The sequence below is a fragment of the Misgurnus anguillicaudatus genome, chromosome 5, assembly GCF_027580225.2.
Source record: "Misgurnus anguillicaudatus chromosome 5, ASM2758022v2, whole genome shotgun sequence".
Taxonomy (NCBI): Eukaryota; Metazoa; Chordata; class Actinopteri; order Cypriniformes; family Cobitidae; genus Misgurnus; species Misgurnus anguillicaudatus.
Window position 1 is genome coordinate 35930854 of NC_073341.2, and position 24453 is coordinate 35955306.

Below are 24453 nucleotides of genomic sequence, written 5' to 3' on the forward strand. Positions count from 1 at the left end.
ATTTGCTCTGTTCCTGTAATCCTAACCTTTTTCTGAGTCATGTTTACATGTATCATGGAAAATGGCTAACAAACATTAATAAATAATGGATTTTTTTCTACTGTACAGGCAGTATAAAAATTGACACATAAATTTATTAAATGCAGCATTGACACATGGAAAAGTCTAGATAAGCCTCAATTTTAATATTTATTTATTATATAGTTTTTATATTAGCTTGGCTTCTTTTTAAATAATAAAACATTTCAACAAGTAAAATAAAATAAAGTAACGCTTTGAGTAGATTGTGTCGAAAAAGTAGCTCTCCAGATTGTTTCATCCATTGTGGTTGTTGCCATTGCTCACAATAAGGTTGTGACCCCTGGCATACATCATGCAAATAACAATCATTTGCATGTGTTTATTAAGCAGATGCGTTTATCCAAAGCAACATACAAATCAGACAACATTGCACCCTAAAATTAACAACAAACATGAATTATAAATAATACAAATAAAGGCACTGGGTTATTTCTTTGCTATATCATCCTTGATTTGCAAAGGTGTTTATTGTCTTTTTTATGCTGGCATGAACCATCTTTTATGATTTCAGGAATCAAAAATATGAACCTAGTGTTTAAATGTCATAGTTGGTAATATTCTCATCAACAACCCCAATTATTTCAGCATCATAGTGAGTCTGAGAGTTTCAAAACAAAACGATTTCAATTTAAATAGTCAAGGAAGTGGATACATGCAGTCGTTAAGCTTTAATAAAATCACAGGTTGACAAGATACAAGAACTGTCACGGTTAATCCGTGTCATGTCTTGTCTCTGTTCCGATTGTTATCACCTGGACATTCATTGATTAATTACCTGCCTCATCACACCTGTTTGTCATTTAGTCTGTGTGTATATATACCTCTGTCTTCTGTTTGCTCACTGCTGGATCATTGTCTTCGATACCCTGTCTGTTTCCTGTGTTCATGTTCCTGAGTTTCCAACCCAGTCTCACCCCATGTCGTCAATATTTGACGACACTTGACCATTCGTCAATATGTGACGCGGAGGGTATACCTTTCGCGTCATTTTTTGACGAACTGGGGACTTCAATACTATTACGTCCGTTGCATTCTCCTATTTTCTTACCATTTTCGCGTCGGTTTAGGGTTAGATTTACATAATGACATCCCTACCCAAACCTAACTCTAACCCCAACGCCAGGTGACAACTGTTTCTAACCCCAACGCCAGGTGACAACTGTTTAATTTCGCGCACACTGTTTAATTTTGCGTACACTGTTTAATTTTGCGTAATCTAACCCTAAACCGACGAGAAAATGGTAAGAAAATAGGAGAAGAGAATGCAACGGACGTAATAGTATTGAAGTCCCCAGTTCGTCAAAAAATGACGCGAAAGGTATACCCTCCGCGTCGCATGTTGGCGGGTGGTCAGGTGTCGTCAAGTGTTGACGACATGGGGTGAGACTGTGTTAGAGTTTCTGTATTCACCTTGTCAGCCCTCGTGTTTTTATTATTAAATGTTATTTATTTGGAACCTTGCGTTTGCGTCCTGTCTCTCCTACCCTGTCGTGACAAGAACAGGTTGACAAAACAACATTAACATCCAACAACGACTGACACCAGACAACTGAATACACTATATACACACATGGGCTACAAAGCTAACAAGACACACCTGGGGAGACAGGCAACAAAATAACTACATTGGACTATAAACCGGGTACAGGAAACCAGAAACCAAAAAAACAAACTAAATTAAACAATTAAACACAGAACACATGGCCGTACCACAGATTTTCTTTTCCGTGTAATTGTCAGAGATTGGTTATTCAACTGTTTTATCCTATTTTCTTACCATTGTCGCTTTGGCTTATGGTTAGATTTGGTGTTTGCGTTAGGATGTCACTTTAAAGGTGACATAGAATGATTGAATGGATTATTTATCCTTGTTCTGTGATGTGACATGTAGACAAAATTTTTTGTTTGGGTCTGTAATGCCTTAGAAGCTCCCTAAAAACCTCTCTCAAAAACCTCTATTAGGGTGGGGGATTTTAAACAAGTGGTTTCCACCTATTTGGCTCCCCCTACTGGCTTAACTTGCAATCTCATTACTGATTGGCTGACTTTGCTGCAACTCAAAAAATGTAGCCAATTATTTTAAAGTGGAGGGGCAGTCAGATGCCTGTGATGTCATAAGCATCAGTTTTTCAGATTGGGCTGTTTTCTGGCTGACATTTCTAAAAGAGGATTTTCTATGAGACTGAGATGTTTAGCATGTTTAGCACTTTTTGTATGTTCGTGAATGTGGGTAGAACAAAGACAAGGTAAAAATGTTTTTTCATTCTCTGTCCCCTTTAAGTATTGGTTTATACGATTTTTTTCTGATTTATTTTTTAGATTTTCATATTTTCATTGTCGCCTGGCATTAGGGTTAAAGTTGGGTTTGGGTAGGGATGTCATTTTATGTTAATCTAACCCTAAACCAAAGCGACAATGGCAAGAAAACAGGACAAAACAGCCGAGCAACCAATCCGCGACATGAACACAGAAAAGAATGTCCGTGGTTCGGCCACGGAAAAATGTGGAGATCCATGACAATGCAACAGATAAATGAGCAAAATATTCTGTGACTATACCACGGAAATTTGTGAGATCAAGTTGCGTAAGGAGAACAACATTGCAATCGTTCCCGGGTTTCGGACACAATATGTCTGAGAGCGTTGCTAGAGTATGAATATATTGTATTGCAATAGGTAGCGTTTAAGTATTACCATTAAATCAAAACTAAACAACAGATATATAAATGAAAAGGTTTACAGTATTGACTTAAAGTTACAATTGAAATGGTTACACTATAAATGCATGAAATGGTAAATAATACATGTACAATTAACTGTTTCCAGTGTATGTGAGGTATTACCTGATAGTATAGAAAACAGAAAAAGAAAGAAAGTTCAGAAGAAAGAGAGTGACACTTGAGAACTGTAATCTTGGCCTAATAGCCTAAACCCAAGAACTGAGATGAAGAAGAAAAGCAAAGTGAAAAAGGCAAAAAGATCCAGAGCTCATGAAAACCTTGACCTTTATCCTCTATCCCTTGACCATATGACTAAACCTAACATGATACATTCAAACTGACCGATCAAAAGACCACCTTTAACCCCCACTGTACTTGACCAAACCCAACGTAAAACATTCAAACTGACCGATCAAAAGACCACCTTTAACCCCCACTGTACTTGACCAAACCCAACGTAAAACATTCAAACTGACAGATCAGAAGATCACCTTTAACCCCCGCTGTACTTGACCAAACCCAACGTAATACATTCAAACTGACCGATCAAAAGACCACCTTTAACCCCCGCTGTACTTGACCAAACCCAAAGTAAAACATTCAAACTGACCGTTTAAAAGACCACCTTTAACCCCCACTGTACTTGACCAAACCCAACGTAAAACATTCAAACTGACCGATCAGAAGGTCACCTTTAACCCCCCACTGTACTTGACCAAACCCACCATATAACATTCAAACTGACCGATCAGAAGATCACCTTTAAGCCCCGCTGTACTTGACCAAACCCAACGTAAAACATTCAAACTGACCGATCAGAAGATCACATTTGACCCCCACTGTACTTGATCAAACCCAACTTCATACATTCAAACTGACCGATCAGAAGACCACCTTTGACCCCCCCACTGTACTTGACCAAACCCAACTTCATACATTCAAACTGACCGATCAAAAGACCACCTTTAACCCCCGCTGTAATTGACCAAACCCAACTTTAAACATTCAAACTGACCGATCAGAAGATCACCTTTAACCCCCCAATGTACTGGACCAAACCCAACGTAAAACATTAAAACTGACCGAAAAGAAGATAACCTTTAACCCCAGCTGTACTTGACCAAACCCAACGTAAAACATTCAAACTGATCGATCAGAGGATCACCTTTAAGCCCCGCTGTACTTGACCAAACCCAACGTAAAACATTTAAACTGACCGATCAGAAGATCACCTTTAACACCCACTGTACTTGACCAAAACCAACTTCATACATTCAAACTGACCGATCAGAAGACCACCTTTGACCCCCCACTGTACTTGACCAAACCCAACTTCATACATTTTAACTGACCGATCAAAAGACCACCTTTAACCCCCACTGTACTTGACCAAACCCAACGTAAAACATTCAAACTGACTGATCAGAAGATCACCTTTAACCCTTGCTGTACTTGACCAATCCCAACGTAAAACATTCAAACTGACCGATCAGAAGATCACCTTTGACCCCCACTGTCCTTGCCAAACCCAACTTCATTCATTCAAACCGACCGATCAGAAGACCACATTTGACCCACCACTGTACTTGACCAAACCCAACATCATACATTCAAACTGACCGATCAGAAGAGAGTACCTTTGACCCCCGCTGTACTTGACCAAACCCAACGTAAAACATTCAAACTGACCGATCAGAAGAGAGTACCTCTGACCCCCGCTGTACTTGATCAAACCCAACATCATACATTCAAACTGACCGATCAGAAGAGAGTACCTCTGACCCCCACTGTACTTGACCAAACCCAACATAATACATTCAAACTGACCGATCAGAAGACCACCTTTGACCCCCGCTGTACTTGACCAAACCCAACGTAAAACATTCCAACTGACGATCAAAAGACCACCTTTAACCCCCGCTGTACTTGACAAAACCCAACGTAAAACATTCAAACTGACCGATCAAAAGATCACCTTTAACCCCCGCTGTACTTGACCAAACCCAACGTAAAACATTCAAACTGACCGATCAAAAGACCACCTTTAACCCCCGCTGTACTTGACCAAACCCAACGTTAAACATTCAAACTGACCGATCAGAAGATCACCTTTAACACCCACTGTACTTGACCAAACCCAACGTAAAACATTCAAACTGACCGATCAGAAGATCACCTTTAACCCTTGCTGTACTTGACCAAACCCAACTTAAAACATTCAAACTGACCGATCAGAAGATCACCTTTAACCCCTACTGTCCTTGCCAAACCCAACTTCATACAATCAAACTGACCGATCAAAAGACCACCTTTAACCCCCGCTGTACTTGACCAAACCCAACGTAAAACATTCAAACTGACCGATCAAAAGACCACCTTTAACCCCCCACTGTACTTGACCAAACCCAACGAAATACATTCAAACTGACCGATCAAAAGACCATCTTTAACCCCCCTCTGTACTTGACCAAACCCAACCTAAAACATTCAAACTGACCGATCAGAAGATCACCTTTAACCCCCACTGTACTTGACCAAACCCAACTTCATACATTCAAACTGACCGATCAGAAGACCACCTTTGACCCCCCCACTGTACTTGACCAAACCCAACTTCATACATTCAAACTGACCGATCAAAAGACCACCTTTAACCCCCGCTGTACTTGATCAAACCCAACTTCATACATTCAAACTGACCGATCAGAAGACCACCTTTGACCCCCCACTGTACTTGACCAAACCCAACGTAAAACATTCAAACTGACCAATCAAAAGACCACCTTTAACCCCCACTGTACTTGACCAAACCCAACGTAAAACATTCAAACTGACCGATGAAAAGACAACATTTAAACCCCCACTGTACTTGACCAAACCCAACGTAAAACATTCAAACTGACTGATCAGAAGATCACCTTTAACCCTTGCTGTACTTGACCAATCCCAACGTAAAACATTCAAACTGACCGATCAGAAGATCACCTTTGACCCCCACTGTCCTTGCCAAACCCAACTTCATACATTCAAACTGACCGATCAGAAGATCACCTTTAACCCCCACTGTACTTGACCAAACCCAACGTAAAATATTCAAACTGACCGATCAAAAGACCACCTTTAACCCCCGCTGTACTTGACCAAACCCAACGTAAAACATTCAAACTGACAGATCAGAAGAGCACCTTTAACCCATGCTGTACTTGACCAAACCCAACGTAAAACATTCAAACTAACCGATCAGAAGAACACCTTTTACCCCCACTGTCCTTGCCAAACCCAACTTCATACATTCAAACTGACCGATCAGAAGACCACCTTTGACTCCCCACTGTACTTGACCAAACCCAACGTCATACATTCAAACTGACCGATCAGAAGATCACCTTTAACCCCCACTGTACTTGACCAAACCCAACTTCATACATTCAAACTGACCGATCAGAAGACCACCTTTGACCCCCGCTGTACTTGACCAAACCCAACGTAAAACATTCAAACTGACCGATCAGAAGATCACCTTTGACCCCCACTGTCCTTGCCAAACCCAACTTCATACATTCAAACTGACCGATCAGAAGACCACCTTTGACTCCCCACTGTACTTGACCAAACCCAACGTCATACATTCAAACTGACCGATCAGAAGATCACCTTTAACCCCCACTGTACTTGACCAAACCCAACTTCATACATTCAAACTGACCGATCAGAAGACCACCTTTGACCCCCGCTGTACTTGACCAAACCCAACGTCATACATTCAAACTGACCGATCAGAAGACCACCTTTGACCCCCGCTGTACTTGACCAAACCCAACGTCATACATTCAAACTGACCGATCAGAAGACCACCTTTGACCCCCGCTGTACTTGACCAAACCCAACGTAAAACATTCAAACTGACCGATCAGAAGACCACCTTTGACCCCCGCTGTACTTGACCAAACCCAGCGTAAAACATTCAAACTGACCGATCAGAAGACCACCTTTGACCCCCGCTGTACTTGACCAAATCCAACGTAATACATTCAAACTGACCGATCAAAACACCACCTTTACCCCCCTCTGTACTTGACCAAACCCAAACTCAAACATTCAAACTGACCGACCAGAAGACAACCTTTTACCCCCCACTGTACTTGACCAAACCCAACTTTATACATTCAAACTGACCGATCAGAAGACCACCTTTGACCCCCCCACTGTACTTGACCAAACCCAACGCCACATTCAAACTGACCGATAAAAAGACCACCTTTAACCCCCCACTGTACTTGACCAAACCCAACGTAAAACATTCAAACTGACCGATCAGAAGATCACCTTTAACCCCCGCTGTACTTGACCAAACCCAACGTAATACATTCAAACTGACCGATCAAAAGACCACCTTTAACCCCCGCTGTACTTGACCAAACCCAACGTAAAACATTCAAACTGACCGATCAGAAGATCACCTTTAACCCCCGCTGTACTTGACCAAACCCGCAAATGGTACAGGATGGAGATGGGGGTTGTGATGGAGTAATACGATCCTATATTTTCAGTCTTACAGTTTTTAAATTGAAACAGCTCAAACATGCATTTTAACTCTTTCACCGCCAGCGTTTTTTTTTTAAAGTTGCCAGCCAGCGCCAGTGTTTTTCATGATTTTCACAAAAGTTTAATGCCTTCCAGAAAATGTTCTTCCCCAAATATATAAACATACAATATATCAAATGAAAGAACAGACCCTCTGCTTAAAAAAAAAATAGTTTCATCCTACCTTCATTAGTTTTTTTGTAATCAGCTTTTGAATATGGGTAGGTTTCTGCAAAAACGCAGAGATAATAATTTTTTTTTGACAGACTTTTCATAGAGATCCCATTCAGAGCGATCTTTAAAACAGACACGGACATGCAGCTGCTTGCCATAGGACAATACTTCCGGGTTCAAAAAGTTGCGGAAGGATTCGTCATTGGCGGGGAAGCGTTTTCTCTTGATTGACGAGATATAAATGTAAAATCAACAGTAACTTACTTGCAGCTAGTTGCCAGTAATACCCATTAATACTGTAATTTCTACAGAAATGGTTTACAGTGTAGATGAATTAAAACATACGTATATTTTTTCAATGCGTGCACTTTTAATCTTTGTACAGCGCTTCTTGAATGTGTTAGCATTTAGCCTAGCCCCATTCATTCCTACGGCTCCAAACAAAAGTTTTATTTTTTGCCACTTTATTTACTCATGTCTTTAATAGGGAAAATATGGAAGTGTTTGGTGGCTTCTAAATTCATCCCTGTTTGGATCCTAATGAATGGATGGGGCTAGGCTAAATGCTAACAAATTCACGGGGTGCTCTACAAAGATTAAAAGTGCATGCATTGAAAAAATATAGGCATGTATTAATTTGTCTAAGTTGAGGTAAGAACATAGTAAAATATATAAAAAGGGTGGTATTTCCCTTTAAATCTACAGTAAGTTACTGGCAAACAACTGCCAGTAATACTGAAATGTCTACAGAAAATGTTAACAAAGTGGGGTAATACCAGACTCCTCGTAATCTATTGGAAATAACAATTTCTAAAGAATTTAAATGAATCAAAAATATCTATTTATTATGCCAGGTAGATTTGAATGTTAATTAAAGAATACAAAACAGAATATGATTCAATTAAAATTATTTAAAATGATCACCAATTACAAAAAGTACTTCCGTAATGTCTTAATACACACAAGGATGTGTGGGAACATTGATAGAATACAAGTCACTACCTGGATACTTTTGTACTTCATATAAATTTTGTAGTGACTAAGCTTTGTTTAACTGGTTTAGGTGTCTTACTGGAACTTGATCTGAAGAGGTAGGGCTCAGTGTCAGAACATCATTGTCATATTAGCATAATGAATTGTGATTGGTCCGAAGCAGACACCGCTGTTCAACCCATGTGAAGACCTTCATGGTTGGTAATATTAACACCGATGCAGTTCCCCAATGAAAGTCATGTTTACAGAAGTTCTGTAGTGTTGTGCAATCCAACGTGTGGCTTTGTTTTGCTTACACAAAGCTGAAAATTTCTCTGAATTATTTACGAGGAGCTTCTAATAGAGGTGAGGAGTAATTTGAATATAATATAAAAGTTTTACTGTACTGTAGTTACTCACAGGTCTATTTGAACTACATTTATATTCTACATGCCTTTCTTTAAAGAGACATTGTTTTTATTCTTGTTGGTGATACAGATCAAATTCATCCTGTTTAAGTCATAAAATGTTGAACAAAAGTTCGACTGGATCTCAGCTGTGTCGGCTTGCTGTTATATTGACAGTCGCTGTTCTCATTTCTCTGACCGTCATGTTTGTATGGACTTCACCTCAAACCTTCTGTCTACCTCAACAACTTTTAATTAAGCCAGACTCAGATAGACACCACGTAGAGAAGAACAACTCACTCGATGAAGCAATGGTTGACAAACCTATTCTTTTGTTATGGGTTTGGCCTCAAGATTACAGATTTGATCTGAACGACTGTAAAACTATTTACAACATTGACGGCTGTCACCTGACGGATGATAGATCTCTCTACAGCAACACGGATGCTGTGCTTATTTTTCACAGGGCTATTAGTCAAGATCTGTCCACACTTCCTCCATCTCCTCGCCCTCCATTCCAAAAGTGGATATGGATGAATGTTGAATCACCAACTAACACACAACAAATACCAGGAATTGAAAACCTGTTTAATCTGACTCTCAGTTATAGAGAGGACTCTGACATTCCTGTGCGGTTACGCCTGACTAGCAATAAGATCCCAGATGAGGATTTTAAAATTCCCAAAAAGGAAAGACTCATCTGTTGGGTTGTGAGTAACAATTTAAAGTGGACAGGCGTCGGCATGAGAAACGCTTATTTCCACGAACTTAGCAAGCACGTCTACATACACGTGTATGGAAAAGCTTATGGATCGTTTCTGGATTATAACGACTACTTTCCCACCATAGCCAGCTGTAAATTTTATCTCGCCTTCGAGAACTCCATTCACAAAGACTACATCACTGAGAAGTTAAATGGACCTCTGGCAGTAGGTACTGTACCTGTGGTGCTGGGACCTCCCCGAAAAAACTATGAAAGGTTTATACCGGGTGACTCATTTATTCATGTGGATGACTTTCCAGATGCAAAGTCACTAGCAGAATATCTTAAGCGTCTGGACCTGGATGACGAAGCATATCGCAGGTACTTTAACTGGAGGAGACATTTCTCAGCTCGACCTCATTTAATATTACAGAACCAAGAGTTTGTTCTGGCTATTTGTACGGCCTGTGATTATGTAGGAAGACACAAAGAATATAAAGAAGCTCACGATATCTATGAATGGTTTTTCAACTAATGTCATCTCAGATGTTTGTGTTAGCCCACAGGTATTTTTATAATTAATCAGTGGCATATTAAAGTTACATAAATCATAGTTTTCTATATATTTTACATGAATTATCCTCAGCACTGTGGTCTTCTGCTCAAACATTTATATTTTTGTATTGCATCACTGTAATATTGTAATACTAACTTATATATATATATTTTTGGCATATTTTATCATTGTCAAAGGTATTATATGAATCATTTTATCATATTTTATCATTGTCCAAAGTCATATATGAATAAATGTGCATGTGTTCATTATTCTGGTACTTATTGTCTGTTAATATAAAAAAAGTGTTTTTATGTAGATGAGTTAAATAAGGGATTAACAGATTGCCTATTCATCTGGCTGTCTGTTCAAGCAAAACTACAAACCTTGATAAACCGGTTCAGATGTGTTTTGTGGCATTATGTAAGAAAATTATGCTCAACCAAACAACAGATAAAGCTGAAATGTTGGCACAATTTTAAGAAAACAAAAGAATCACATGAAGAGCCATGAGATACTTCTCAGCAAGCAGTGTTTAACTTCACATCAAAGCACTTTCTGGTCACATCAGTTTATGAAACTAAATATGAATTATTTGATCAAATAATCTCTTTTAATGATCTTTTAATTTATGAAATATGGGTGTTATTTAGTTAACAACACTCATAACAGAAATGAAGGAAATGCTTAAAATACACACATACTACAGACCCGGGACCACGAGTGGGCATTGCCCCCTCAGCTCTGATTTGTGCCCCCTCTGTTTTTATTTTTATATTCATGGTTACAAATAAAATGTTCAACCTTTTGAGTTGTCACAAGAAGCAACAGTTCAAGACACACAAACTATACAAAACGATTCAGCACATGACAAGACACACTGGGGCCAAATAGGGAAAACTACAAATCGAACGCCATTCGAGTTTACTATGGTAAAAAAAACGTACACTTACTGCCCCCAGCTAATAGATGACATATGAGAGCTTTCCTCATGTTTACCGGTGCGCTCTTCCTCAATATATGCGTACGTCACGTGCAGACCCATCAAACACATTAACGAAAGCTTTTACTGTTCGCACAATAGGTAGGCTATAATAGTTTGCAAATTCATTATAACATTATATTGGCGGTCTCACCATGAATGAAAGCACATGCTCGCGTGTCCTGTGCATAAGACGCGCCCATCGTATTTCAGTATTTCTATTTTTGTCATAGAAAAAAGTCTCTCTCTCTGTCTCTTGGTCCCTCTCATTCTTCGTGAGTCTAACAACTTTATCATAAAACGTCCCACTTGACAGCTTCCCTGATTCCAGCCAGTTAAGGATATTTAAATATAACGTTATATGGAATGAATGAAACGAGATGACACGCAAATAGCGGCTGCAGCACGTAGTGCCAAGAAACCGACAGCAGCTTTCTTCTACGTTTCTGTCAAACACTAATAAATGATAGTTTTTTTATTTAAAATAAAAGCGATTACAAAGGAAATCTTTACTGTTCGTTGGTGATGGGCGATTTGGAAGCACGCTTCATGAGGCTTCGAAACAATAACGAATCTTTTGTTTCGAATCAGTGGTTCGGAGCTTGTTTCAAACTGGCCAAAGTCGCGTGATTTTAGCAAACGAGGCTTCATTACGTCATAACTGTTTCGAAGCGTTTCGAAAATCCGATACATAAGAATAAGAGCTCTCCTCGAGGGAAATTTTTTGGGGACAATCTGATTCCAGATGTTGATTGGAAAAAGACGTGGTTGTTACCATGCAAGTTTTTCATCTCTAACAGGATAATAGAGACTCAGTTTAAAATACTTCATAAGATACCTATGTAATCTTGCTTTCCAAATATAGACATTGACCAAAAATGCTCATTGTGTAACAAAGATGATGAATCCATTTTGCATATTTTTTTATGAATGTGAGGATGTACGTAATTTCTGGTTGATGTTATCTAATCACCTTGGATTTCTTGATAATTCTTACACTTTTACAAAAAGAGATATTGTTTTTTATTTTACACACAAACAGAAATGTATTGAATTTGTTACCAATTTTTTTATACTTGTATCCAAACATTACATTCACAAACAGAAATTCAAAAAAGAAAAACCTTTATTTAAATTTTTTTTCATTTAATTCCAGTACCTCTTATCCACGCTTCGAAGAATTAACAACAAAAAAACATGATGCTTCTTTCTTTCTATGATGAACTCTTTACTACACAAACTTGATATGAACTGACTTATTGATACCACCTCCCTTCCCTCCACTTCCCTTGTAGGTTCCTGTGACAAATGTTGTATTCTGTACAATAAATGTTCATTAATAAAACAAAATCCGATGATTCACCACTAGGGGGAGTTAATCACACATGACCAGTGTAGGTGAACTCGCGTCAGTTTTATTATAAAAGTTCATAAAACATTCATCCTTCTGACTAATAATAACACTACCAATTTGTCTAGATTTTGTTTATAGACAGATTTAATGACAAAAATATGCTGAATTAAAAAGAGAGTTCGTTTTAATGATGTGTTTGCCATATAAATAAAACTAAAACACAGAATACACGTTTAATTATGTCTTAATTAAATTAAATACTTTATTCTTCTTAAAAACATATTTTTAGAACAATCTTGGTATTATTTGGTAAAAAAGTGTAAAATGTTTGGACAGATCTTGCTGCTTTTACACTATTTTGACCAGCAGATGTCGCCAGCGTGTATGGTGTTTCAAACGCTTCGAAAAACTGAATCAATTTGTGAAGCAATTGGTTCAATTGATTCGAAGCTTCGAAAAGCTTCGTTTCTCCCATCACTACTGTTCATGTTTATTTATTTATTTATTATATGGAAAATCCCACTTTAACAGACCGCCATTACATTTTCCTCTCGCATACCCCTGCGGGTGCCCGTACCGAATCCCTGGATAAAGTTAAGCCCTCCCAACAATTTCACATGCCCCCTCAGTCATTTCATTCTGCAGCCGTGCCTGCACATACAACAAAACAAAGAAACAGAGATAAGTAAACTTTGATAAAACTTTACAAATATGTACACACTACTGTGCAAACGTTATAGGCCACCATTAGATTTGTTGTTTTTGCAATGGCATAGTATAGGCTATAATATAATAGGCTCTTAATTAGAATAATTTGTTTTATTAGTTTTAAAATCAGTATAAAATTATTAGCTGAAGTGTAAAGTATTTTGGGTAAACTCCTCTTTCACTTAAGCGATAGCAAATTAAATCCTAACTTCTATTGTTATATATATATATATACAGGGTGCGATTTGCCGGGGGGGATGCGTGGGATTTCCCCCTTTCTGGTCAATGTATCCCTGCCTCTGCTTAATTATTTTTATCCCTGGTGGGGATAAATTTATCCCCCCCTCAAAGTGATCAGTGCTACTACACTTGTGGCGAGACGGATCACAAAACTTATCACTGATCCGTGGTTTGATTAAAGTCAATTTTGTTTTAAAATGCGCTGCTTTGGCTGGCTCTGATACAGCTGCCGCGCGCAGCCTCTCTGTATTCACCGCTCTGCAGACTTGCTCAATGTCCCGCCCACGGCGCTATCTGATTGGTTACAGACCCGGTTACACCTCACGAGTAGCCTATCAACACATGCGAGATGGTTATGGAGCTGTGTGTCGAAACGGTGGAAGGCAGCATATTCATCAGCATATTAATAAAGCGGGAATAAACATCACAATCTGATTATCTGTTTATGATGACAAGCAGAGTTAGTGTCCCAGTCACACCACTGAGAATGGCCGAAGTTACACGCAGATGAGGCGTTTAGCGAGGCGAGGGCGCGTCCAGTTTGCGCAAATGAGGCTAAGTGACTAACACATAATGCATCTGTCTTTTCTATCATTTCACTGGAGCTCCGCATTGCGGTGTAAAGTTAATATTATTACTTAAAAAAGCAGCAGTAAAACTGTTTCTACTGTAATGGTTTAACTTTGCAATCAATACATTGTTCATATTTATGTTTAAGTTGACACTACATTGTGCCATACAGTTTTGCCATTCAAGATTTAATTCTTACGCGTTTTTCGTTGTGCATGATCACAGTTCATATGTGTGGGGAAAGATAAGCTATTAGAAAAAAAATATTGCGTTAGGCTGCTTCATGAGTTAATAAGAAAAAAGATTTTACAATTCCTGCAAATGCAGTGATGAGTTCATGTTCTCATTATTTATTTTTATGAATTAAAATGTTTTGAAATGTGCTGTGGACAGAGACGCATTATGTAAAGAATTATAAAAAATCGTCAATAAGCTCATAATTTGCGCTAAAATAGTCTAAATGTTAAGTTTTAAAACCATTTTAAAAAGCTGGTTATATTTTGATGTTTCTGCGCAAGTTCAGCAGACAGTGAGGTTCGGGTTTGTTCCGATCAGAGCTCGTGAGCGGAGAGCGCATTTCTGAATATTAGAAATATTTAAATTAGAAATATATAAAAAAATAATAATAATATTATAATGGATTTTTGTTAGGTCAGACAATGATTACCACATTTCTCTCTCATATTGCTCTTCATAACCACTGAAAACAGTAAAAAAAGTCAAAACTAGTGGTGGGTACAAAATAACTCATGACGAAATATGGTGGGTGCCCACCGTCGCCGAAATCGACGCCTATGAAAACATCCCCCCCTCTGTTTTTTTTCAAAAAACGCACCCTGTATATATATATTATTTGTGACAAGAGTAAGCAGCAAACCAATGACACTCTGTGAAGTTTGCTGGTAAAACGACAAAAAACAAATTTTTGCGATTTTACCTTGAAATTTGGATTTTTTTTAATGTTTTGGGCATTAAACATTTTCATTTTTATGTTTTTTTATATTAAATATAAATATATATTTTAAACATACAAACTGATAAGTATTTTTTATTTAATAGCCTATTAAAACAGTGATTTAGCAACTCTGTAAAATCTCAATAAAAAAGCTTTAAAAAGAGACCAAGACTAGGCTTCTAGACCAAAAGTTATATTAACTTTAAGGTGCACATCACCTTTTTGGGGGGTTGGCAGTTAATTAAACTATATTTAAAATATAGATATTTTATATCAATATTATAGACACAAATATAAATACAGATATTTGTGTTTCCGTCAGCTTTCTTCATGAGAATCTCTGGATGTGCCTCACATAAGTGGTAAATGTCTTAATGGTGTTATTGTCAAATAATGAGAAGTGTATTTGCTTCTGTTTTACACTGTCAGAAAAAATGGTCCCTGTAGCTTTAACTGGGACAGTGCCGTTTTTAAAAGTACACCTTTGCACCTAAAGAGTAATAGTACCTCAGAGATTGGTAGCAAAGAGTGCATATCAATACCTCAAAGGTTCTGGTATCAAATACCTGTAGCTAAATGGTACATACTATGACCTTTTAAAATGCTCACACAAATTTTAATATGTAACTCTGTATGTAATATGTAGTAGAGTGTTGTCTAAGTCAGCTGACACAGATATTAATCACCAAAATACTTGATGATATACAGCAGTCATCTGCATACAAGATGAAAGCAGAAAAGCTACACAGCAGAACCAACACAGCCTTGAGATGCTCCAATGCTAACACAAAGTTTACTGTAACTCTGTATGTAATATATATAGGGGAGACCGGGGTTGGTTGTCACAATTTTTACTCATGCATGAATTGCTCATCTTCAAAAAATCTTTCAGCAGCGATTCCTACATGAAATGAAAGCTTGAGGTCTTGGCTTTAAATGTGTACACTTTTTACTTTTAGAATGTATTGTAACAGGAAGTAATTAACCATCAAAGACACTCTGACACAATGTGACAACAACCAACCCCATCACGTGGGGTATGGGGTTGGTTGTCCCTATAGTGGTTCAATAGGATTTCAGTGATAAATTGGGATCTGAAAAGATAATGTGTAACTTTTTAGTTTTTTAAGCTAGAAACTGCAAAAAAGTTTTAATATGAATACCAACCCTATGATGTTGTCAATGCCCATTATGTTTAAACAATGGGATTAAAGTGGGTGATCAGTTACTTGAACTGTCTACTGTGTTGAGAAATAAAATGAAATACTTTTTAGTGTTAAAACATCTTTATGTGATGCTTTATTTATTTTATTTTAACAGCAAACAAAAACAAACAACAGACAAACAGTCTTAAAAGGTCTATATGTCCAATACTCACATGTGACAACCAACCCCGCAAGCTATGAGACAACCATCCCTAACTGACTTCTTGACAAACATGCTAAGGTATAGCTGCCACACGGCTTTAACGTGAAAGCTAAAAAAAGGCTTAAAATAACTACTTTGGGCTTTTTAATGGGTGTTTTGTTTTTGAATGATTAATATCCTACAAGATCTCAACACAAAAACAACACCAACATAAAAATTTACTCTGACCCATGAAAATAAAAAATTGTCTCCTCAACTCAATGTTTTGTATCTGCTCAGCAGATGAGTGCAAATGAGTAAACTATTAAAGGCTAACAAATTGATATCAAAGTTGTACCACAGCGCCATGTAGTATGTCTGGAATAAGCAGTGTGACAACCAACCCGTGAGACAACCAGCCCCGGTCTCCCCTAACTATGTTTAATAGTGTTGATAAGGAGTTAATATTATAACACGTATTGTGATTCATCCCAGACAAGTTTGATTTGGAAACTTGGCAAAACAAAAATATAGAGATGCACAGCAGGTTTAAAATGGAGTAAAAAGAACAGACAGTCATATTAATAACTATTAAAAATGAGCATGAGAGTGTTAATAAATAGTATATTAAAAATGGATGAATGAAAATGAGTTTTATTGGCTAAACTTAATTTTGTTGTACTGTGGTACTTACAAGCATACAGTATAACACTTTCTGCTTCAGCAAACCCCCCCCCCCCCTCTCTCTCAGAGAGAGAGGATTCATTAATGCATTTTAAATATGAAACGTTCAATAATAAAGTTTTGCAACAGTGCAAATATAAGAAAAGCGCCATGGTCCTTAATGTTAAGTATGAAAGACAGAAGGTTGTCGCTAAAAGGGATACATATAGTGCCAAATCTCGTGAAATCTCACATTAAGAGCACAGTTTTTCATCCTAATCCTACCCCAAAACCTAACCCTAAACCCAACATTTCACAGAATTTATTTCATATCTATATATCAAGCCAGAACCACTGTCTTTCATCCTAATCCTTTTATGAAGAGACATCTGACAACATCCAAAGTCCAAAAACCTTGGCCATCACATGATTCATGGAGCCTTCAGTTAGTTCCTGGAAGCTCTGTGAGACATTGAAATAGATTAAGTGAAAGACAAAGAGTTGTGATTTTTCTTAATGCATTGATTTACAATATTTATATATTACACCAATATGTGTATGTATTTTTATGTAGTTCTATCAACAATGTTTTTTGACAAATAAAATCCACTAATATGTGAATATTAGTATGGTCAGCTGCTGGTAAGTGCCTTGTTAACATGTTTTACACCCTGCAACAACTTTAAAGCTTAAAATGCATCACACTATGTAAGCTTATGTTTATGCTATTTATAATGTACAATTGACTCTGTGCTGTGTTGTGCCTGTTTGATTTATAAATATACAAAGAACAAGATTTTTTTTAAAAGACTCATAAGGCATGTTTAATTTATTGTAAATTATATCAATAGGCTACCCTTGGCTCATGTCGTTTTCTTTTTGTTGTTAATATGAAATTGGATCGAAGTTGCCATTTTCATCACTTTCATTATTATTATTGCCTGAACGTATTAATATGCATTTTATACAAGTTAATAATAATTATTTTTTTTGCCTTTAATTTTATTTATTTAACAAGCACCGTGCAAAACACTCCATCCGTTTATGTAGCCTACAGCCATTGCGGTTTGTTATGCGTTGCAAAAGATATCCTCAGGCTGTCCTTGCCTAACCAGTTTTCTACTAACCTAAAACTACAAATTTAATGAAAAATAATATAAATAAAATATCTGTAGTGCTAAGATACAGTCTTAAAACTTTCATTAAGTTAATCGCATTCAGTCTTTTCTGCTGCAGGCTGCAGCCAGATCTAGGCTGACCGCAAAAAAAATCTAAGATGACAACTTCCGGGATTTCTTGAGAGGCTTCATGATCCGCCAGATTTTGCCATAGCTGTATCCCTTCTAGCCGGAAGCGTCGCGTCTTTCGAATGACCTCAATGGATGCATCTTTATCAGGTGTAAGAAGCTGTGAATAAGAAGCTGGATCCAGACCCGCGAGAATCTGGTAGGTTTAGGGCAGGGGTGCCCCAAAATATATTTTAAACTATACATTTTCATAATTAATTTCTACTTTTACAAATGTAATTAACTGCGTTTTGATCTGACGTACGCCTAAGGTAGACGTGTAGCTTACCGTACATGGTAACAAATAACTATTTTTTTTAGTAGTTTAGTTTTTCATTCACATTAAACATCAGATGAAGTGATTTTTTTATATTGATGATGCGGAGTCATTAATCATAATGATTTAATATGTATAATACTATTATATGTAAGACATAGCATAACTTAAAACATTGTAGTGAAAGCATTTATCTTTATAAGAAATTAATGCAAAATAATATTTGCAAGACGTAGTTCGGTTTAACAGTTTGCGCGGATGACGTTGTGAAACACAGGTAGCATAGAATGAAAGCACCAGGAAGGGTTTATTTTTGCTTAATTCTTCTTCATCATATCTGTAGGATATCTTATCAATGTCAGCAAAGCGTATTGGAAATGATAAGTCCTATGTTAGAAGACTTTTCTCAGGTGTAGTATTATGATATTTTTTGCAGCATATAGCCCACGATGTCCCCCACCCAATTTTGGAATAATGTTACAGTATACAGTATCGAATCGCGGTGTTCGACGCATTTCCTGTATGCTATTGACTCTCTGTGTTGGCGTTTCTTGATACAGTATAAACACGGCAGTTAAGAGAAAACAGACTTTACAAAGCCTATAATTTCTGTTTGAGGACGGCGAGTAGCCTAAAGCAAGCCCTGCGCCTTCATGTGATATTTTTCTATAGCAACGCAAACTGTTAAACAGAGCCATGTTTATTTTCTATTTTTCACATCTTTGTTCAAGTTCACATGTGAATTTTTTCTTTATGTTTGCGGATAAGCTAACACCGAATCGTTCCGACGAACTATAGCCTATTATTAAGAGGACTGGAACAGTATAGCATACAAGCCTACTACAGGCAAGGGCGTAACCGTAATGTCCTAATATAACAGTTTTTCTGAATTGCTAAAACACTAAATGCCAATCCCTAAACCAAATTCATAGTGGCCTAAGCCCATTTAAATCGTGCACTCTTTTTGCAAAACTCTAAACACAAACTTCTCACTAAAACACACATTTTATGCTGCAATGCACTTGTTTTATAAATACTGAACACAGTCAGGCAAAAGTTGAACACAACTACAACACAGTTATCATCCAGAAAAAACAACAACTCAAAATTATAGACACTTTTTTGTAATGTTTTATTTTTTTTTTGGAATTGGAAACAGTCTGAGAGGCAAATGAAGAGCATGAGAAAGAACAACAGAGACGATGCAATTGGCAAAATTTGCAGTTGGATTGCTGACTTTTTACAAAATACAAATGCTGCATACAGTAATATTAAAAACTTACTATTACTTGCAGTACATACAGTAAAGTATTCACTGTATTCAACTTAATAAAGATTTTAACAGTATTTGTCATATTGTTATATACAATAAACATGTATTTTTCTGTAAGCAGACTTATGTGTTTATGGTTTGAAAACTTGGTTTGATTTTAAGTATGTGAAATGTTTTGAAGGAACTGCTTGATTCTGCTAAAAGAGTCAGGGGTTCTGTGAATTTAGTGTGACAATTTGGATTTGTGTTTAAGGTCTTGAGGAAATGAGTGATGGTTTAAAAAGATGTGTTTTAGCAATTCAGAAAAACTGCAATCTTATGTGTCATATTTATTAGGTGTCATATTAATAAATTACACTCCAAAAACAACAAATATAGAACACTTCTATTTTATTTGTGTTTTATATTTTACTTTTTTGTGATTTCAGTGAAAATTCTGACTGTGAAACATCTTTCTTCCCAATCTGCTTCAGCAGGAAAAAATATAACACATTATACTTATTCAACAGTCATTACAAAAAAGCGCAAACAAAAAAAGCAAATAATAACAATAATTGCTTGCCGTAGTTAACAATTATTTTATTGTTCGTGCTTTCTTATTTTCTTAACAGTCTGTTTAAACTATACACACTATATACTGTTACAAGTTTGCAGCTCTTCAGATTAAAGTTTTTCTGAAATGCCTAAACACTAAACCCCATTCTCTCAACCAGTTTCTCCAGTGACCTATAGGCAGGCAAAACCTGAACACAATTACAAACGTTGTCATCGAGTAAAAACAATAACTCAAAACTTTTCACACCCTTTTTCCAATGGTATTTTTTAACAAGTGTTATTTTTTTAGAAATTCTGTTATTACTCTGTGTTGCAAACTTTCTTTATACATTTCTTACTTGAAATAACTTTTTTTAAGTGATATTTTTCCTATTTTTTTTATCATTTTATAGATTCTGTGAGGTTCATGTAAACTTTTGATCACAACTGTATTTCCTAGACGAAACAGGCTTTTAAGTTAAGCAATGCAGTGACGCGCTTGTGTTGGTTGTTTCTGGCTAGATTTGTTTTGGGTGGGGAAAATGCTGCTAAATTTTCGTACTAATGCTGCAATGGTCTATAGAGCTACAGAAGTACAAAAAAAAATCTTATGTAAAAAAAATCTAAATAAAATATGTGATAAATTTTATTTCAGTTACTTGTACTTTAACAACTGAAATGAATCTTGAAAAATGTAACACATTTCCTAACCAAACAGGTTTGTGTACCTTGAAGTTTTTGTATTTGAATGTTGTAAATGATCTTGGTAGGGTTGCACCAGTCGTTCGTAAGTTCTTACTTAAACTGGGACGTAAAGTCCAAACTAGAGGCTTAGTAACTACTAGCTAGTTCATAACTAACTCTTTACTTAATTCGGTTGCACCACTTGTTCTTAAGGCAGAACGTAGCTAGTAGGTCGTAAGCTCTCCATAAAGTAATGCGTTGTCGCATAAAATGACGTTTATTTTCCTTAACCCAATCACAAGCCTTATAATGGGCAAACAGGAAATAGTCTGAACAGTACGTAATTTCAAACTCATTCTTGTCTCGCCTAAACTGAAAGTTAAAAAAAGATGTTAAAGCATGTGTTATCGAACTCAAAACATTACACTTTTAATTGAAAAAATATATCCCACACATGGAAGAGAAAATAAACAGGAAGACATTTTAAATCTTATTTTAATTGATGGATACACAAAAAATTAAACAGTTCTTGAAAACTCGTTGACGAATTTGCGGCTCTTCATAATTAATACGAGCTCATCGATGTTATATAATCTGGATGACATCTTATTCCAAACGTTATTCATGGACAGGGGCTTCCGTAAATATTTAGTTACAACGTATTGTTACGTTTAAACTAAGGCTGTTTCTCAATTCCAAGAACGCAAAGAACGGACTTGCGTCCTCTTGGAGATCGGTCTTGCCAGGCGACCTTGGAAGAACGAACTCGGAAGTTTTGCCGCAATGACTTCTGGGGCGTAAAGCGATTTCAGCAAGTCTGCACTCGATGCATCCTCGATATCAAGAACACATCCGGGTATTTTCATGCGTCCTTTGTCCTTGCGTTCTTGAGAATTGGAATGAACTTTGACCGTTAATGATGACGTAGAGCGAGGACACGAGGACGCAAGATCGCTGAAGAACGCATATTGAGAAACAGCCCATGTTTAATGGTGCAACGCAAAAACATTTAGTAGTGCGTAAGTTGTAACTTAGTGCCCATTTACGTAGTAACTAAGCTACGTTGTAACTTACGCACAGCTGGTGCAACCGGCCCCTTGTCTGTTACAAGGAATGGATTTTCCAATAAATGGCAGATGACGTTATGCTGCTTTGTCACGTTTTGTATTGGTGATTTATAACTCCACAAAAGTCAAACAAATTTCAGTACATCCATAATCGCTTTTTAGATGTTAAGTCTTGTTCTGGCCCTAATATAACAAACACGCCTATTGTAAGGTTTATCTGAAACACAAAAAAAACTGGTTTTATGAGCACTGTGGAGGTAGTTAAATAAAGGAAGAAACCTGTGGTGGGATGACATTTTTGTTTCATCTACAGTACATACTGAACTCTGACTTTTGAACCTTTGGTTTTTGAAGTAAACGCAAACAGCAATGGAATACTGAGCCAATCTCTTCTGTACTTCTTTTGTTTTCTTTACAGGCTCCTCATTACATTTATCAATTCATTGTAGACTCAAAGAACAGGTGAGGAGCTGCATTACCTTCATTTCAAGTGTACAGCTTAAATGTAAATTAATCATATTGCAGCCTGAAAAGGCTTTGAATTGAATAAAAGAATAGTTTGTATAATAAATCACAAATCTCTAGCGCTTGTAGTACCCTTATTTCTCCAGAAAGCCTGTTCAGTCCTGTTTCTAAAAGCTTTTTTATTATCTTTAGGGAAGAAATTGGTAATCATGGTCTCAAATGTAGCTTTGCTGTGTCGCATGGTTGCAGTGGTGGCGATCACGCTTCTTGTGGTCTTGTTCTGGTTCTCATTTCTCAACAACTGCCCTCCAATTCAACAGCACCAGCATTTAGAAAAATTCCACAAGTCTGTCAATGCCACTGCGAGATCTAATATAGTAAAGGAAGAGAAACCGATACTGTTGTTATGGTTCTGGCCTGAAGACTTCCGGTTTAACCTGAGCGATTGTCAAACCATTTTTAATATTGACAGTTGTTTTTTGACGGACGACAGATCGCTCTACAGCAACGCAGACGCTGTCCTCATCTATCACAAATCCATTAGCTGGGACCTGTCCAACCTTCCACCGTCTCCTCGCCCAGCGTTCCAGAAGTGGATATGGTTTAACCTCGAATCACCGACTAACACGGCAAGAAAACCAGGTATTGAAAACTTGTTCAACCATACACTTAGCTACAGACAGGACGCAGATATTTTTACAAGGCTGCACTTGACTGTCAGAAAAACTCCAGATGAAAGTTTCCAAATTCCCAAGAAGGAGAAACTGGTCTGTTGGATCGTAAGTAACAATAATGCCGGGTCGGGTGTTGGCACGAGGAACGCCTATTACAATGAACTCAAGAACCACGTCTACATACATATGTACGGAAAGGCTTATGGGACGTTCCTGGACCACAATGACTACTATTCCACCATAGCCAGCTGCAAATTTTATCTCTCCTTCGAAAACTCAATTCACAAAGACTACATCACTGAGAAGTTAAATGGACCTCTGGCAGTAGGTACTGTACCTGTGGTGCTGGGACCTCCAAGAAAAAACTATGAAAACTTTGTACCAGGCGATGCTTTTATTCACGTGGAAGACTTCCCAGATGCAAAGTCCCTAGCAGAATATCTTATCCGTCTAGACCTGGATGAAGAGGCGTATCGCAGGTACTTTAACTGGAGGAGACATTTCTCGGCTCGACCTCATTTACTACAGCAACAAGAGTTTGATCTGCCAATCTGCACGGCCTGTGAATATATAGCAACACACAAAGACTATAAAGAAATTCATAATCTCTATGACTGGTACAACAATTAATTCAATGATTTCGTATTGCGTATTTGAAGTGAAAAACTGCACTGAGTGTGATGAAGGATTTTCTTTCACTGCACAAAAAAATCTAACTCCAGTCATAACCAGTCACTTTAAAATTCAGAGTATCTGACAGTGAATAAAAGTAAATCCTTAAGTTTCTTTGTGTTTTCTTAAAAATACACTGTAAAAAATCTGTAGAAATTACAGGATTACTGGTTTGCCAGTAACTTACTGTAGATATAATGATTACCTATTTTGTTGCTAAAAACATTATTTTGTGTATTTGGTATAATAATGTGTTTGTGTGGTTTATGGTTCAAAAAAACACAAGAGATTTACGTTGACAACTTATGTCATTGTGCGTTTACATGCACAGAATAAATGGATAGCTATAAAAAAATCTGCTTATTATAGAAAACGGTTTACTGTCTTTAGCTATACTCTTGTACCTCTTCTCATGTCTGCAGAACCTATAAATGTAGCTTAAATAAATTGATTGCAACCACTTACATTAACAAATGTAGTAAATTGAATAAACATTTTTTTTCAGT

The 24453-nt window shown here is 37.1% G+C and overlaps 2 protein-coding genes and 1 long non-coding RNA gene across 3 annotated transcripts in view; 2 read left to right on the plus strand and 1 right to left on the minus strand.

The window, feature by feature from the left end:
• Nucleotides 1–11378, minus strand: part of LOC141363855 (uncharacterized) — a 41909-nt gene extending 30531 nt beyond the window's left edge. Inside the window, exon 1 of the long non-coding RNA XR_012369445.1 lies at nucleotides 11150–11378. This is a non-coding gene — a long non-coding RNA (uncharacterized lncRNA). The remainder of the gene's footprint in view (nucleotides 1–11149) is intronic.
• On the plus strand, nucleotides 8723–10421 carry LOC129414505 (4-galactosyl-N-acetylglucosaminide 3-alpha-L-fucosyltransferase 9-like). The gene is made up of 2 exons (XM_055168565.2): nucleotides 8723–8896; nucleotides 9029–10421. The coding sequence occupies exon 2, from the start codon at nucleotides 9057–9059 to the stop codon at nucleotides 10173–10175; it is 1119 nt and encodes a 372-aa protein (XP_055024540.2). The 5' UTR covers nucleotides 8723–8896; nucleotides 9029–9056; the 3' UTR covers nucleotides 10176–10421.
• A 6963-nt stretch (nucleotides 11379–18341) lies between the features above and the next one.
• On the plus strand, nucleotides 18342–24022 carry LOC129414511 (4-galactosyl-N-acetylglucosaminide 3-alpha-L-fucosyltransferase 9). Its single transcript, XM_055168573.2, has 3 exons — nucleotides 18342–18461; nucleotides 22555–22598; nucleotides 22794–24022. The coding sequence occupies exon 3, from the start codon at nucleotides 22811–22813 to the stop codon at nucleotides 23903–23905; it is 1095 nt and encodes a 364-aa protein (XP_055024548.2). The 5' UTR covers nucleotides 18342–18461; nucleotides 22555–22598; nucleotides 22794–22810; the 3' UTR covers nucleotides 23906–24022.
• Nucleotides 24023–24453: the final 431 nt, after the last annotated feature.

What these genes read in the sequence shown, in the direction of transcription:
- LOC129414505 (XM_055168565.2), top strand. Translation starts at nt 9,057, where the DNA reads ATGTTGAACAAAAGTTCGACTGGATCTCAGCTGTGTCGGCTTGCTGTT.
- LOC129414511 (XM_055168573.2), top strand. Translation starts at nt 22,811, where the DNA reads ATGGTCTCAAATGTAGCTTTGCTGTGTCGCATGGTTGCAGTGGTGGCG.